The sequence below is a fragment of the Balaenoptera musculus genome, chromosome 11 (genome assembly GCF_009873245.2).
Source record: "Balaenoptera musculus isolate JJ_BM4_2016_0621 chromosome 11, mBalMus1.pri.v3, whole genome shotgun sequence".
Classification (NCBI taxonomy): domain Eukaryota; kingdom Metazoa; phylum Chordata; class Mammalia; order Artiodactyla; family Balaenopteridae; genus Balaenoptera; species Balaenoptera musculus.
The window spans coordinates 52,709,910-52,728,283 of record NC_045795.1 but is presented as its reverse complement, the minus strand read 5'-3'; the positions used below and the strand labels follow the sequence as shown (position 1 = coordinate 52,728,283).

General features: G+C 39.2%; 1 protein-coding gene across 4 annotated transcripts in view; it reads left to right on the top strand.

The window, feature by feature from the left end:
- UBP1 (upstream binding protein 1) overlaps positions 1 to 18,374 on the top strand; it is a 67,803-nt gene that overhangs the window by 13,520 nt on the left and 35,909 nt on the right. For all 4 annotated transcript variants that reach the window (XR_005021773.1, XR_005021774.1, XM_036868232.1 and 1 more), the window contains exon 2: positions 3,251 to 3,402. Coding sequence is in view for 2 of the 4 variants with exons in the window: in XM_036868232.1 (XP_036724127.1) it covers positions 3,251 to 3,402 (152 nt within the window). In the remaining 2 variants the exon portion in view is untranslated. The remainder of the gene's footprint in view (positions 1 to 3,250; positions 3,403 to 18,374) is intronic.

Below are 18,374 nucleotides of genomic sequence, written 5' to 3'. Positions count from 1 at the left end.
CAGAGTCTTCTCTTGGTTCTCGCTCCTAAAGTCGTGTTTGTCTTTGTGTGCCTGGTTATTTTTGGATACTGGCATTTCAGAATTACTTGGAATAATTCAAAGCCTTGAGTCTTTTCATCTGCTTGTCAGATCCCTGGGTGGCCTACCTGTCTGGGATATGAGATGACAAAATCAGTTGAATACCAGAAATTTCTTATGGCTCAGCCTGGTAGAAATTATGACCTTAGATTATCTGGAGACCTAGTTTTTCATTTTATTAATAATTATCAGTGCTACAGTTCATTCATGAATTTAACAGATATTTGAGCTCCTTCTTTGTGCTAGATGCTGGATTTAGTCAGTGAAGAGAAACCAATTTGGGGGGTGGTTATATACTTATGGAGGATACAAATATAAGTCTCGTATACTGTTGGAAAGTGAAACGCTTTGTGGATAAATAGAGCAGGAAAGGGGAAACTGGGAGTACAGATGGGAAGATTACAGTTGTCACTGGAAAGGTGACATTTGAATGAAATGAGCCAGTAGGACATCAGCAGAAGAGGGGCCAATGCAGAGGCCCTGGAAAAGGTAGGGAAGGAGGCTGGCTGAGGCAGAGGGACTGAGGGTGGGTAGGTGAAAAGGAAAGAAGAGCAGATTGAGTAGGGCCTTGTCGGACCTTGTAGGGACCCTGGGTTCGAAAGTGAGCTGATGGGGAGAGTTCAAAGGAATGAAATGATCTGAATATTGTGTGAAGAGGCTTTCTCTGACTGCTGTGTTGGTTGGAATGCATTTTCTTTCTAATTAAGTAAAAAATTAATTGGGATTTCATTAGCAAATGATCTCTACGTGTTTATATGTTAAGTTTATTCAAGAGTCTTTTAGCACATACCATGAGCATAGTAGCCTATAACCAAGTGAATAAAATGGTGGTTGCCTTCTAGGATCTGAAGCAAATAAAATTTTATTTACTATGTGTAACAGTTTACTTACAAATAGCCATTCTTATGCAGTCTGATGTCTTATTTTGATGACCTGTATGTAATGATCAACCCAAGCAGTTAGCGTTAAGATCTTAAAATTATTCTCCATGTCACTTTTTAGTATAATTAACTAAATGCATCTGAGTTATAGCTCTCATCTTATTTTTTATTTCTTTCTCACCAAGAGAACTTTTTTTTTTTTTTTTTTTTGGCTGCAGCATGTCGCTGGTGGGCTTTTAGTTCCCCGACCAGGGATTGAACCCAGGCCCTCAGCAGTGAGAGCATGGAGTCCTAACCACTGGACCGCCAGGGAATTCTCTCACCAAGAGAACTTGAAACACTTACATATATATGACATAGAATATGTATGTATTTTCATCTACCATGGAGCCACTTTGACTGCTATGGTTGTTTTTAATAAAGAGAGCTGCTCTGAGTCTTAAAGTACCATTTGTAAGTTTCCTGAGAAGTTTTTGTATCTGCTCTAAGGTTTTTATCCCTGTCCTAGAGGAAGGCTGGGAACCATTCCTGACTATGTGTTCCTCAGTTATACTTTTGACTTAGGAGTGTTTTGACAGTTCCTAGGTATAAATAAAGGAGAAGGAGAATTAGTGGGTAATTCAGTCCCTGACTAATCAGTCTGGTGCTTTAATAGAAATGTATGTGGGAGGAGGGAATAGAGGGTTTCCCTTTCATTTCATTTATTTCCACATTTTGCTTTTAAATTGAATTTAATTAAAATGGGCTAACCAGATATCTGAGTCAGTTAACAGGTTGTAAGAAGAAATAAGCAGTTCAGACAAGCCTTTGCTGTTCTTGTTGTTATAGTAGTTATTCATTCATTTGGATATTTTGCTATTTTACCTTTTATTGAGGAATGGACATAGAAAAACCATCGAGATATAAATGTACAGCTCAGTGAATTATCTCAAAAAAAGAAATACCCACCCTTCATATGTTAATGGTGGGAATGTAAAATGGCGCAGTCACTTTGTAAAACAGTTTGGCAGTTTCTCAAAAAGGTAAAGAGTTACCATATGACCCAACAATTCTACTTCTAGGTATATATCCAAGGGAATTAAACATGTCTACACAAAAATACATGCAAGTGTTCATAGCAGCATTGTTCATAATCAAAAAAATGGAAACAAGCCAAAGGTCCATCATCCAATGATGGATAAACAGAATGTGGTATATTCATACAATGGAATATCATTCGGCCTTAAAAAGGAATGAAGTACTGATACATGCTACAACATGAATGGACTTGAAAACATACTAAAAGAAGCGAGTCACAAAAGGCCACATGATTCTTTTTGCATTAAATATCCAGAATAGGCAAATCCATAGAGACAAAGCAAATCAGTGGTTGCCAGGGTGGGAGGATAGGGAGTGACTGCTAAGGGTATGAGATTTCTTTCTGAGGTGCTGAAAATATTCTGGAATTAGATAGTGGTGAAGACTGTACAACTCTGTGAATATATTAAAAAACCACTGAATTATACACTTTAAAAGGGTGAATTTTGTGGTATGTAAATTATACCTCAGCTGCTTTTTTTTTTTTTTAAAAGGCAAACCAAACACATCCATGTGTGTTTAACTACCAAAGTTAACAGAATATAGACAGTACCCCAGAAGACCCCCCCACCCCCCTCCCGATCAATGACCCAAGTTATTCTTGGGGGGAAAAATAGCAGCTGTTTCTACTGCTACTGTTTGCTTCTCAGAAGAAGCCATTGTTTTAGACTAAGTATGAAGCTTTATGCTCTCAGCGTTTAGCTAGGACCAGCAGGGAACTTTTTGTAAAATACCATTTAATCAAATGCTTCTTTGTGATTTCATGGTGCCAGTGTGACCTACCTTTCAAAGCAGGTGGCTATGTACTCTTGCTTTTATTTATGTTTTAATAGAAATGAGTTTAAAGTTTTTAACTAATTTTTTTCACGTAACTTTTTTTTTTTTTTTGTATCACATGTATTATTAGCCTGATCTCTTTATCAGTAGTTTGGACTTAACTATTAAATATTTCTTATTTTAATTTAAATATTTCTTATTTTAATGCTCTGCCTAATCATAGGCACCACTCCCCCACCCCCACCCCAACTCACACTAGAGGTATGGTTTATTAAAACTATCTTTTGGGGGAGCCAGATTAGCATTAATAGTTCTTTAATTCTATGCATCATATATGATCTTAAATTTTAAAAGAAACTACGCCTAAATATTTTTATATGTTTTTAAATGTTTTAAACCCAGAATAAGGTCAGTGTTGATTTTTTTTTGCTTTTCAGCGATGTCTTGGCATTGCCAATTTTCAAGCAGGAAGATTCCAGCCTTCCATTGGATGACGAAACCAAACACCCGCCCTTCCAGTATGTGATGTGTGCAGCAACGTCACCAGCCGTGAAGCTGCACGACGAAACGCTCACGTACTTGAACCAAGGTTGGTACGGCCGCATCACACTTTAAGAGTTCACAAAAATCTGAAATACTGTTTTGGCATTGCAGCCTAGATTAATGGTAATAATTGAAAATTAGATTCTTTTTCTCAATTTTTACAACTTTAGTTGTAAAATTGTAGGAATTTTAGTGTGAGCCAACAAAGCAATCATTTGTGGAAACTTATTTGCACAAAGAGGGTCTGTGGAACAAGATTTATTACAGGATTTCTTTAGACAAAATCCAAAGGAGGAGCAGGTAAGAAAGGATGTCAGTTATTTTTAGGAACATGGTTTCAGTGTGGAACTTGAGAATGAATCAGAAGTCCAGCTAGCAAGGGACTTGGTCTCAGGAATGAAGCAGGTTTGTGCTGATAATAGACTGCAGCAAGGTGGAGTCTGTGGCTAAAGTAAACTGCGTCAAGTCTTGTCTACACTTAATGAGAACACGATGTTAACGGTGATATGAAAGTGAGAGTGGGCAGAATGGAAAATAGAGATGTGAGGGTAGGATATACAGTTGGAAAGAGTAAAGGATTTTTTTTGAGGTGCTCTCAGCAGTTTGGGCACTGGCCAATGTGACTTACCAATATAAACAAAAGTACTTAGTTATGCAGGAATTCATTTGTTGGAGACCTATACTGAAATCATGTTGGACTCTTATTTTTAAAAAGAATTGAACGTTTTTATTGTTATAAAAATAGTACATACTTCGTAGAAAAATTGGGGAATATGTCAGGGATAAAGCTGAAAATGGACTTCAGTTACATCCCCCTCAGGAGAACCAGTTAACGTCCTAGGTGTGTTTCCTTGTCTGTATATCTATTTTATTTCAACAAAATGGGAATTAACATCTATTCACTTAAGAGTATATTCTGATTATTTTTCTGTCATTAAATAGACTCTTTAATTCCTCAAACTTTTGGAAGGAACTATAGATTTTAGACTACTTACTAGTGATTATTCCGAAATGTGGAAGAATAGCTTCTAACTTTTCGTTTAACATATTAATTTAGAATTTATGAGGTTTTACTTCAGGTAATTCTAATCTGTAGCCTATGGCAACACTCTAATTTTGGTGTTAATATTATCTTAGGATTTGTTTAGGTAGGCATTCAATTTGAGACTTAAGGTTCTTTCAAATATGAAACTTAAGAGTCTCTATGGTAATCTGTTTTAGCTATAAAAATATCAGAAGAAACAGTGTAGAGGCAAGGCTACAATATTCAGTGTAGCTTTATTTCTAATGACAAAAAAAGGAAATAACCAGAATTTCTCTTATTTAGGGAATAGTTGAATAAGTTATATGTATACCATGGGATGAATGAGCACGTGCACATACACCCGTCTATTTAAAGAACGTTGGATATGTCTGTCTGTTGGCCTGGGGGAATATCCATAACTTATCACTGTTATTGTTAAACTGGATAAAGACATCTCACATTGATAAAAATTGCAGTCCACCATCTATAGTGATAATGTATTAGACCTACATTCACAGAGTGCTGACTGTGTATGAAGCAGTGTACTAAATACTATACATATGTTGTCTCATTTCCCACAGTAACCTGAGGAGAAGTGTTATTGATCCATTACAGATTTTAAAAACAGAAGCTTAGAGCAGTTGATAGACTTGCTCAATGTCAGTTTGGTCAAGCTTAAATTTTAAAAAAATAGTTATTGAATATCTACAGTAGTGTGCACAAGTCTTTTTTTTTTTTTTTTTTTTTTCCCTACATCGCCCAGCATGCGGAATCTTAGTTCCCCAACCAGGAATCTAACCTGGGGCTCCTGCAGTGGAAGCATGGACCCCTAACCTCTGGACCACCAGGGAATTCCCCACAAGTCTTAAGTGTACAGCTCAATGAATTTTTACACAGATCATTCCCTTGAAAATACTGCCTATGTCCAGTATTTCCAGTACCCTGGCAGGCTCCCTTGTATCCCCCTCCCAGCTGACACCCCACATTCATGATGATCAGTATAATAAGTGCAAGTGATTTTCTGGCATGTGACTATGCTCCCTGCAGTATTAATGGTGAGTATGTTTTTGGTTGTAGAATTGTGTTAATTTACCTCTTAATTTCTCCCAGCCTTTTAAGGAAAAAAAAGTGGAAAAGTGAACTGCATATGCAGGCTGCATTTTTGAAAACATATATTTGAATAATCATTAAAAATGCGTTTGAGTAACCATAAAGAAATTCTACTTTTATACACTTTTTAAAAAGAAATTATAATACTTTAAACTTACATGAATATCAGACAGTTCTTTCACAGGTTTCTCTGCTAGCATTTATCTCCTAGCATTATATTTTGACAAAAGGTTCTGAACCCAAGATTTTTTGTGAATCCCCTAAATCATTTTCAAATTTTTAATGAATGTATATTTTTCTAAAGAGAGGATCCATAGCTTTTCCTAGATTCAGGCTAAGTTTGAACCTGATTGAGATGTTGCTTGAGTGTCTTTCACCCCACCTCTTTTAAACTGATAAGTTAACAAAGGTCCGGACTTACTAGCAAAGTGTCTTTTTTTTTTTTAATTGAAGTATAGTTGATTTACAATATTGTGCCAGTCTCTGCTGTACAGCAAAGTGACTCAGTTATACACATATATACATTCTTTTTATCATACTCTTTTCCATTATGATTTATCCCAAGAGATTGGATATAGTTCTCTGTGCTATACAGTAGGACCTTCTTGTTTATCCATTCTAAATGTCATCGTTTGCATCTACCAACCCCAGACTCCAAGTCCATCCCTCTCCCTCCCCCTCTCCCCCCTTGGCAACCACAAATCTGATCTCTGTGAGTCTGTTTCTGTTTTGTAGATAAGTTCATTTGTGCCATATTTTAGATTCCACATATAAGTGATATCATATTTGTCTTTCTCTTTCTGACGTACTTCACTTAGTATGATAGTCTCTAGTTGCATCCGTGTAGCTGCCAATGGCATTATTTTGTTCTTTTTTATGACTGAGTAGTATTCCATTTTATATATTTACCACATCTTCTTTATCCATTCATCCGTTGGTGGACATTTAGGTTGTTTCCATGTCTTGGCTATTATGAATAGTGCTGCTATGAACATAGGGGTGCCTTATCTTTTTGAATTATCGTTTTGTCTGGATATATGCCCAGGAGTGGGATTGCTGGATCATATGGTAATTCTATTTTTAGTTTTCTGATGAACCTCCATACTGTTTTCCATAGTGGCTGCACCAGCTTACATTCCCACCAAAAGTGTAGGAGGGTTTCCTTTTCTTCACACCCTCTCCAACATTTGTTGTTTGTAGACTTTTTAATGATGGCCATTCTGACCTGTGTGGGGTGACACCTGATGGTAGTTTTGATTTGCATTTCTCTAATAATCAGTGACATTGAGCATCTTTTCATATGCCTACTGGTCATCTGTATGTCTTCTTTGGAGAAATGTCTGTTAAGGTCTTATGCCCATTTTTCGATTGGGTTGTTTGTTTTTTTGCTGTAGAGTTGTATGAGCTGTTTGTGTATTTTGGAGATTCAGCCCTTGTGGCATCACATCATTTGCAGATATTTTCTCCTGTTCCATAGATTGTGGTTTTGTTTTTTGTTTTTGTTTTTTTTTAATAGTTTCCTTTGCTATGCAGAGTCTTGTAAGTTTGATTAGATCCCATTTTTTTATTTTTGTTTTTATTTCTATTGCTTTGAGAGACTGACCTAAGAAAACATTGGTACAATTTATGTCAGAGAATGTTTTGCGTATACTGTCTTCTAGGAGTTTTATGGTGTCATATGTTTGTCTTTAAACCATTTTGAGTTTATTTTTGTGCATGGTGTGAGGGTGTTTTCTAACTTCATTGATTTACATGCAGCTGTCCAACTTGCCCAGCACCACTTGCTGAAGAGACTGTCTTTTTCCCATTTTATATTCTTGCCTCCTTTGTCGAAGATTAATTGGCCATAGGTGTGTGGATTTATTTCTGGGCTCTCTATTCTATTCCATTGATCCATATGTCTGTATTTGTACCAATTCCATATTGTTTTGATTACTGTAGCTTTGTAGTATTGTCTGAAGTCTGGGAGAGTTATGCCTCCTGCTTTTTTTTTTTTTTCCTCAGGATTGCTTTGGCAATTCTGGGTCTTTTATGGTTCCGTACAAATTTTTGGATTATTTGTTCTAGCTCTGTGAAAAATGTCATGGGTAATTTGATAGGGATTACATTCAATCTATAGATTGCTTTGGGTAGTATGGTCATTTTAACAATATTAATTCTTCCAATCCAAGAACATGGGATATAATTATAAGTCTTTCACCTCCTTGGTCAAATTTATTCCTAGGTTGTTTTTTTTTTGGGTGCAGTTTTAAAAGGTACTGTTTTTTTACTTTCCTTTCTGGTATTTCATTGTTAGTGTAAAGAAACGTAACTGATTTCTGAATGTTACTCTTGTATCCAGCTACTTTGCTGTATTCATTTATTAGATCTGGTAGTTTTTGTGTGGAGTCCTTAGGGTTCTCTGCATAGTGTCATGTCATCTGCATATAGTGACAGTTTTACCTCTTCCCTTCCAATTTGGATACCTTTTATTTCGTTTTCTTGTCTGAATCCTATGGCTAGGACTTCCAATACTCTGCTGAATAGAAGTGGTGAGAGTGGGTATCCTTGTGCCGTCTTTTGATTGGAGCATTCAGTCCATTGACATATGTATTTATTGCCATTTTAAACCTGGTTTTCCAGTTGATTCTTTTGTTTCTTCTTTGTTCCTTTCTTTTTGTTTTTGTTTTTCTTTTTGTGGTTTGATGATTTCCTTTTATTTTATGCTTGTGTTTTCTTCTTTTTGGTTTCTGTGAATCTTTTGTATGGTTTTGATTTGTGGTTACCCTGTTTTTCAAGTATGTTAACCCCTTCCTATATCTGCTTGCTTTAGGCTGTTAGTCATATAGGCTCAAACGCATTCCATTAAAAAAAAAAGGAATCTGTATTTTCTTACTCTCCTGTCCCACATTTTATGATTTTGATGTAGTAATCTTTATGTTTATCCTCCTGCTGTTCTGTGAGTTTATCATCACTTTCACAAATAGGTTTTTCTTTTTGATACTGGCTAATTTAAGTGATTTAGTTTCCAGTTGTGATTTCCTCTTTCTTATATCTTCTGGTTTCTTTTCTATTTAGAGAAGGCCTTTCAATATTTCTTTTAGGATAGGTTTAGCATTGCTGTATTCTTTTAGCTTTTGCTTATCTGAGACATTCTGATATCTCTTTCTATTCTAAATGATAATATTGCTGGGTAGAGTATTTGAGGTTGCAGATTTTTCCCTTTCAAGACTTTGAATATATTTTACCACTCCCTCTGGCCTACAGTGTTTCTGTAGAGAAATCAGCTGATAGCTTTATGGGGGTTCCCTTGTAATTAAGTTTTTCTCTTGCTGCCTTTAGAATCCTCTTTTTATCTTTAACTTTGCCATTTTTATTATAATATGTCTTGATGTAGGTCTGTTGGAGTTCATCTTGTTTGGGACCCTCCATGCTTCCTATATCTGTATATCTGTTTCCTTCTTTAGGTTTGGGAAGTTTTCAGCCATCATTTCTTCAAATACATTTTCAATCCCCTTTTCTTTTTCTTCTCTTTCTGGAATCCCTATTATGCATAGGTTGGCACACTTTATATTATCCCATAGGTCTCTTATATTGCTTTCCTTTTTTTTTCATTTGGCTGACTGCTGTTTTGCTTGGGTAATTTCCATTATTCTATCTTCCAGATCGCTTATTCTTTCTCCTGCGTTATTCATTCTGCTATTCATTGCCTTTAGCTCAGCTTTTGTCTTAGCAAATGAATTTTCTAATTTTTCTTGGTTCCTCCTTATAGTTTGTAGTTGCTTTTTACAGTAATGTGCATTTCTGTTAGTATCCTTTCTTGATTCCTTCAGTATTTTCATCATCTCCTTTTTGAGCTTGGTGTCTGTTAGACTGAAGAGGTCTGTTTCATTGTTTGTTCTTTCAGGGGAATTCTCTTGGTCTTTTAACTGGGAGTGGTTCCTCTGCTTCTTCATTTTACTTGTGTTTCTCTTAACTCTGAGTTCAGGAGAAACGATTATCTACTCTAGTCTTGGAGGACTATTTATATGTGGGAGCATCCCTGTGTAGCTTGTGTGGGCTTAATTTTTTTTTGGCACGAGGGCTGTTTTTGGTTTGGTTGCTTGCCATCTCTTTCCCCTATGTGTGCTGGCCGTTATCCCCTTGATAGGGGGTGTGCAGATGTGCAACCTGCACACACTCCCCGGAAGGCGGGGCTAGCGGTGGGCTCCCAGTTGCGGGACCCTCAGCAGCAGTGGCAGGTCGCGCACGCTCCTGGGTAGGCATGGACAGCGTTTGGTGCTCAGTTGCAGGATGCTCTGCGGCGGCAGTGATCCGTGTCCGCCTCTGGATTCTGAGATGGCACTGGCATCTTGCATCTGCCCCCGGAGCTCGTGTAGGTGGTGCCCTGCTGCCTGAGAGTGGGCACGGAGAAAGAAGCTTCTGTGGCGGCCCACCCCTCTCCTTGTATGCCCCCCACAGTGGTGCCTTGCCTCTCTGGCAGGCCTAGGCTTCTTCCTGGACTCCCTCGGTTGTAGCTCACCACACCCTAGCCCCCTCAGGCCGTCTCCACACAGTCAACCCCAGTCCTCTCCTCCGGGTCTGACCTCCAAAGCCTGAGCCTCAGCACCCAGCCCCTACCCGACCCAGCGGACGAGCGTCTCAGGCTGGGGAGTGCTGCTCTGCGGCACCAGCCATCTATGCAGGTCTCTCTCCACTTTGCCCTGCACAGACCGGTTGCTGTGCTCCCCTCCAAAGCTCCGAACCTCCCCCTCTGTCCCAGCTGATCTCCCAGGCAGTGAGGGGACTTCCCAGGTTGCAGGAACCTTTCTTCTTTCACAGCTCCCTCCCAGGGGCATAGGTCCTGTCCCGATTCATTTCTCTCTCTGTTTCTTTTCTTTTTTTTTTTTTTTTTTTGGCCCTACCCAGTTATGTGGAGATTTTCTTGCCCTTTTGGAAGTCTGAGTTTTTCTGCCAGCGTCCAGTAGATGTTCTGTGAGAAGCAGTCCGCATGTAGATGTTTTTTTTTTTTAACATCTTTATTAGAGTATAATTGCTTTACAATGGTGTGTCAGTTTCTGCTTTGTAACAAAGTGAATCAGTTATACATATACATATGTCCCCATATCTCTTCCCTCTTGCATCTCCCTCCCTCCCACCCTCCCTATCCCACCCCTCTAGGTGGTCACAAAGCACCGAGCTGATCTCCCTGTGCTATGCGGCTGCTTCCCACTAGCTATCTATTTTACATTTGGTAGTGTATATATGTCCATGCCACTCTCTCACTTCATCCCAGCTTACCCTTCCCCCTCCCCATGTCCTCAAGTCCATTCTCTAGTAGGTCTGCATCTTTATTCCCGTCTTGCCCCTAGGTTCTTCTGACCATTTTCTTTTTTTTTTTTTTTTTTTTTAGATTCCATATATATGTGTTAGCATACGGTATTTGTCTTTCTCTTTCTGACTTACTTCATTCTGTAGGACAGTCTCTAGGTTGTAGATGTATCTTTGATGTATTTGTGGGAGAAGGTGAGCTCCACATCCTACTCCTCTGCCATCTTGATCCGATCCCCCAGCAGAGTATCTTAAGTTGATCAGACTCACTTTTCAAAAGGAAACATTCTAAGTAGTGCATGTACAGTTTTGATTTTTTTTACAGAAGCCTTTCCTGAAATATATAGTGTAAAGAGAATCAGGCATAGATATGGAAAATAAAAATGATTGATTTTTATCTAGGAATTCCAGTAAAATTCCATGGATATTTTTTAGCTGGGTGACATTGCCCTGGGAAGTTTCTGCAAAGTATGTAAAATGTGTCTAAGTGACCCATTTTAGTATAGTATCATCTGTGTGTCAGCTTTGATAGTGTGACTGTTAAGTATTGACATAATTTACTCTTTAGTCTTCCTGTTCTTAGGAGTTAGATTTTTATTCAGATTTACTCATGAGTTAATTTTCTTATCTTCAAATGAACTCTTCAGCTCCACCAAGGGAAAATGACTCATCATGGCAGTGTTGCCTTGTTTATCAAAAAAGGATACAAAAGCTTTATAAAGAAGGGATTAGATAGGGCACTTGAAGTTGTTCTTCATCAGCACAAGTTTTAATTCCTTTTAAGCTTCCCCACTCATTATAATAAGTGAGAGGGAAATTAAGCAGTCACTTTTTTCTCTGTTACTTGGAAATAATAGTGACAGTGAAAGCACAGTTATCCCCAATTTATATTAAAGCTTTAGAGGGAGTAATTTTTTCCTACAGCTATCTTTTTAGATTGACCATGCTTTTTATAGCGACTTAAACCCAGAGATTTCTAATTCCAAATCTCATTTTCTTAACCACTGAGTCTCTTTACTAGAATAGTTCCAGTGTTTTCTAAATTTTCAGTTAATGGTCACCATTTGAAATTTAACAGTGTAACTAAATGATTTATATACATGGTTCAAAGTTCAGAAGGTATGAAAGAGTATACAATAAAACTCTTCTTCCCAGTTATCTAGCTCTGCTCACTGGCCCCAAGTAGCCATTGAATTAGAACCCTTTTTAGACACCTAAGAAGATTGTAATCCTGTTAAATGATACCCTTTGTGTAACAAAAATACTGTATCATTAATATTTTATTTATTCCAATAAACTTATTCTGTGATGACTGAATTATATGCTTAAGCATAGTTGTGGTGAATATAATGATCTTGTCACTACAGGATGAAATTTAAGAGAGAACTTCCATCCCTAAAGTAATGCCTGGTAGAAGAATGAGATAGAACTGCCCAGGATATATGCACCTCTGCTGCATATGGAATGTCTTTACACACATTATTCACATACCTTTTTGTTCCTTTTAAATGTGTCAACTCGTTACAGTGACTGGTGATTTAAATGTTTTTCTGCATGTAGTGGGGTGAGAGGTAGAGGGCAGCAGTGAGCGGTTGTCATCAGCTGTCTCTGGGGCCAGGCTGCCTGTGTTTAGATCCCATTACACCACTTGCTTGTCCAGGCAGTTTCCTTAATAAAATAACCCCCACCTAAGGTAGCTGAGAATTAAATTGAGTTAATATGTGTAATGCACTTATAAGGTGGCCAGCACATAGGAAGCACACTAGCCTTTGCTCCTGTTACTATTATTTATAACTAGATAGCTTTAATGGTTTCTGATTGTACTGGAAAACCAAGTGATTAGACCTTGGCTGACGTATTAGTTTTCTATGGCAGATACATGAGCAATTTTTACAAATGGTTAGAATGCAACCCTGGGACTAGATACCTGTGTAATGACTCAGGATTTTTGCTAGGTTTGTTGGCAAGTATGATTACAATTTTTTTTTTTTTTTTAATTTATTTCGGCTGCATTGGGTCTTTGTTGCTGTGCACGGGCTTTCTCTAGTTGCGGCGAGCGGAGCAGGGCGGGGCTACTCTTCGTTGTGGTGCAGTGGCTTCTCCTGTTGCAGAGCATGGCTTCTAGGAGCGCGGGCTCCAGTAGTTGTGGCTTGCAGGATCTAGAGCTCAGGTTCAGTAGTTGTGGTGCACGGGCTTAGTTGCTCCGAGGTATGTGGGATCTTCCCGGACCGGGGCTCGAACCTATGTCCCCTTCATTGGCAGGTGTATTCTTAACCACTGTGCCACCAGGGAGGTCCCTACAATCTTTTAAATAAGCCTGTAGCAGAGTTTGTTTGTTTGTTGTTTGTTTTAATATTTATTTATTTGGCTGCATCGGGTCTTAGTTGTGGCATACGGGATCTTTCGTTGCAGCATGCGGGCTCTCTAGTTGTGGCATGCAGGCTCTAGAGCAGGCAGGCTTAGTTGCCCTGTGGCATGTGGAATCTTAGTTCCCCGACCAGGGATCAAACCCACGTCCCCTGCATTGGAAGGCGGATTCTTAACAATATTGACCACCAGGAAAGTCCCCCTGTAGCAGAGTTTTGAACTGTAGAAATAACATGTTTGCACTGCTTAGCAACTGTGGCAGGTAGAATAATGGTGCCTCGAAGATGTCCGTATCCTAATCCCCAAAACCTGTGAATATTTTAACCTTATACCAAAAGGCACTTTGCAGGTATGATTTAATTAAGGCTGTTGAGATGGAGAAATTATTCTGGATTATTCAGGTGGCCCAGTGAAATCACAAGGGTCCTTAAAAGTGAAAGAAGGAGGCAGGAGAGTCAGGAGTCAGAGGGAGATTTGAAGATGGAGGAAGGAAGACTGCCACAAACTAATGGATGTAGGCTACTTCAAGAAGTAGATAAAGTCAAGGAAGTAGATTTTCCCCCACAGCCTCCAGAAGGAATGCAGCCTGCTGACAGCTTCATTTTAGCCCACTAGACCCATTCTGGACTTCTGAACTCTAGAACTGTGTGAAAATACATTTGCATAGTTTTAAGCCACTGAGTTTGTGGAAATTTGTTACAGCAGCAATAGGAAACTAACCCATCAACCAAGGCAAATGTGTACTATGTAGATGATCTCCAGAGTGGTGCATAATGAGCTACTGTTGTGTATCAGAGCTGTTTCCATAGTGTGGCTGTCATTTACTCTTAAGATTTTAGACAGAAACACTCTGCATACTATAGTACTTACTGCCTCCTAGTTTATTTCTGAAGGCCCAGTCAAAGCTGGGTCTTGAAAAGGGCATCTAATGAACCCTGAGCCCTTGCACGCATGAGTGTGTGTGTGTGTGTGTGTGTGTGTGTGTGTGTGTGTGTAAATGTGCACATATATGTATATTCAAATATATGGACTGTATACACATGTAATGAACATATATGAGGATAAGTGGATTTGTGGAGCATGTGTGTGTATTGGAGTGAGAGCTATCCTAGACTGTTACAGGATTTACAGTCCTGTCAAATAATAAATGACTATTTAATGAATTTTGGTTACTTATAAAGGAATCATAATGTAATTTACTTTAAACAGCTTTAGAATGACTTAGTTCTTAATTTTGACATAGACAAGTTATTCCCAGGAGAAGGTCCCGAATGCTTTGTGCTAGAAACAAACATTGACTGACTGGATAGTTGTAGCTTTGCACAGAGCAGTGGTCTCCAACGATAGCATGCATTGGGATCACGTAGAAGGCTTGTCAAACATGATTATCATGATAGAGTTTCTGAGTCAGTGGGTCTGGAGCGGGGCTGGAGAATTTGTATTTCTGATGAGTTTCCAAGTGATGCCGATGCTGCTGGTCTGGGGACCATGCTTCAACTTTTTATTACCTTGAATATTCAGGCAAATATGTGAGCGTCCCCTCACCACCACTTCTTATAGACAGATTTCCTCAGAAGAGCGTTGACACATAGGTGGGGCTGTAGCCGTTCTCAGGCCATAGCTTGGTCACTCCTAGTAGCCTCCCCTTCAAGCTCATTGCTCACCTTCTGCCTCCAGAGCAGCTGTTGCTAAAGAATATTTGCCATTGTGTAATACCATTGTGTAACATAAAGAAAAATAATTCTGTGTAGTCTTAACTTCATCAGTCAGGTAGAAATTGGAACAAGTGCTGATGCTTTTTAGAGTGTCGGTTTTTGTACTGTTTTGAATGATAGAAGTACAGAGTTTAAAAGCTGTATTTGTGTTTTTCTGGTTATGCCTGGGCAGCTGTCCTTCTCAGCTCTTAGGTAATGAGAAAACTTAAACCTCTAACTTTAAAAAAAAGTATTATTAAGTATTTATTTATTTATTTACGTGGCTGCGTCGGGTCTTAGTTGCGGCATGCGGGATCTTTCGTTGTGGCGTGTGGACTCTCTAGTTGTGGTGCGCAGACTGTGGAGCGCACGGGCTTAGTTGCCCCACAGCGTGTGCGGGTCTTAGTTCCCCGACCAGGGATTGAACCCACGTCGCCTGCATTAGAAGGCAGATTCTTAACCACTGGACCGCCAGGGAAGTCCCTAAACCTCTAACTTTGTGAAGTAAAAAAACTGTAGTCCCAATATGGAGCCACAGAAAGGGGAGTAAGCAGTTGCCTATCCCTTTGGGCAGGGATCTGGCTGGAATAGGCTGCCCCTTGTCCAGTAGCCCCAGCTGAATCCATGATGCTTCCCCACCATGATATGAGTGACACGACCTCTTGTTTTTTGGGGTTTTTTTAATAGGAATATCTTACTATTCATTTTTATTTATTTAATTTTTTATTATATTTTGGCTGTGTCGGGTCTTCGTTGCTGCGCACAGGCTTTTTCTAGTTGCGGCGAGCGAGGGCTACTCTTTATTGCGGTGCATGGACTTCTCATTGCAGTGGCTTTTCTTGTTGTGGACCACGGGCTCTAGGCGCACAGGCTTCAGTAGTTGCAGCACGTGGGCTCAGTAGTTGCGGCACGCAGGCCTTAGAGCATGCAGGCTTCATTAGTTGCAGCACACAGGCTCTAGGGCACGTGGGCTCAGTAGTTGTGGCGCATGGGCTTAGCTGCTCTGTGGCATGTGGGATCTTCCTGGACCAGGGATCGAACCCGTGTCCCTTGCATTGCCAGGTGAATTCTTAACCTCTGTGCCACCAGGGAAGTCCCATGAGTGAGACTTCTGATCTTAAACTGTTGATTTATTCCAGATCAGCTTATTGCTGCTATTAGATCAGAAATACCTGTTCATATGGAGGCCAAATTCTACTTGGAGCACCCTGTTAATTAACCAATATTAGCTACCTTGCAAACAAGTTTTAGGTCCTAGGAAATAAAGTAGCATGTCTACTAGATTAAAAATACTGTTAAATGATTGACGCTTCAAAAAAGAAAATATATTTTTTGGTAAGTTCATTTTACACTGTGGTAGATTTCCTTGAGGTTAGCTTTGGTTCTTGTTATAGATTAAAGTTCTGTATTAGGACCTTAGAAATAAATGCTTTGAACTTAACCAAGGTGGATCTGTCACACCTTGGGCTCCGTTTTGCTCTGGAGTCCATCTTACACTCTATATTCAAAGGTAGGTGGGGACATGAACTCATAGCACTTATATTTTTCAATTCTGTCAGTGCTTTTGCTTTTCTAAGCCAAGAAAGGAGTAAACAAATCCAAACGTGACAGGTAAATTCAGAAGATAAAGCTAAAAATAGGACTAGTAACTTTTAGAGTATTGCAGTTTGTGTTAAGTTTATACTTCGTTGGTAGTGGGACCTTTTTAATATTTCATTTGGAACCTAGGCTAACATTTCAGGAAGTTGTTTTATTAGAAGAATGATGGAGGGGGATCAAATAGAAGGAGAAATTGAACCAATGTAAGTCTGGTAGTATATCAGTGGATATTGCCATTGAGTAAAACTTGGTGGGGAAGGATTTCTAGATAGTGAGAGACGTGGGATAAAACTGAAGAAGGAAGAAAGCTAGGACATACATAGTTTCCAACAGGGAAATCATTTGAAGCATAATAAGTGTTACAGAGCCTTTTTTAAAAACCTGCTTTTGACTTCAGAAGAATAAAAATCTATAGTGCTTTAATACAGGAGCAGCCAAGCCTGAGATCTGTTCATGGAAACAGATTGAACTTTATATTGAGCACAGAAATATCCTAAGGTTGAGGAGGAAAAATAATACAAAAGAAGATAAGGCACATTGAGATTTCTTCCTTTGATCTTTTTCAATCCTTAGAATTTTGAGTTTTTGAGGACCACAAGGGAATCCTGGCGAGAGAAGTTCTCCCTCCCTCCTTGTGCATTTGGTCCACCTCCCATCTCACAGGCTGCTTTTCTTTGGGTTATTCTCAGATTTATAAATCAACTTGATAAAATGTATGCAGTCGCACTCCTTGATTTTCTCTCAGATCTGCTTCTTGTGATCTTCCCCGTGTCAGGAAGTTCCTTAGCCAGAAATCTGGAGTAACCCTCAGCTGCTCTTTCTCTCACACTTTAATTAATATACCAGAAAACGCATAGGCTCTACCTTCAGAATCTCTCCAGAGTGACAACTGCTTCTTAAACCATCTCCACCTCTACTGTCCATAGATGAGAGTGACTTTCCCTTTAGCCACGACATCTCAAACTGAGAGATTCGTGCTAATCTGATAGGTGAAAAGCCATTTCAGTGTGGCTTTAACTTGCATGTCTCTGATGGAGTTCAAATGTCTGAAGGTCTTTTTTTTTTTTCTTGGCCATGTGTCTCTTGCGGGATCTTATTAGCTCCCTGACCAGGGATATAACCCGGCATCCTGGCAGTGGAAGCACGGCATCCTAACTGCTGGACCACCAGGGAATTCCCAGAGGTCGAATGTCTTTTTCTTTCTTTTTTTTTTTTTTAAATAAATAAATTTATTTATTTATTTATTTTTGGCTGCGTTGGGTCTTCATTGCTGCGCGCGGGCCTTCTCTAGTTGTGGCGAGTTGTGGTTGTTACAGAGCTCGGGTTCTAGGTGTGTGGGCTCAGTAGTTGTGGCGCACGGGGTTAGTTGCTCCGCAGCATGTGGGGTCTTCCCAGACCCGGGCTCAAACCCGTGTCCCCTGCCTTGGCAGGCGGATTCTTAACCACTGTGCCACCAGGGAAGCCCTCGAATGTCTTTTAATATGTTTAAGAACTGTTGGCTTTCCTTCTTTTGTGTGAAGTACATGGTCATGTCATTTGCTCATTTTCTGCTAGGGTTGTTGGGCATTTGTTAGCACTTTTGTAAGAGTTCTTTTCCTTTGGTACTAGGGAGATAAGCCCTCTGTGACTAATGTGAGGTGCAAATATTCCCCCTCTTGCTAATCAGAATCCCTGAGTCAAAAGATGCAGTATTTAACTTGTTAACAGGTGCAGGCAGACTACCTTTCAGAAAGTTTATCAGTTTACATTTCCCCACATATTATGTGCTTATTTCTCCCCCATCTTTACCCACTTGATTTTTTAAATTAATTAAACATTTTTTGTTGATCTGATAATCAGCACAAACATTTTGTTAATTTTTGTGTCCTAAATTCTTGAGGTTGAGTGTAATTTCAGATATGTAATGGTGTATTTATCAATGATATCTATTCATTT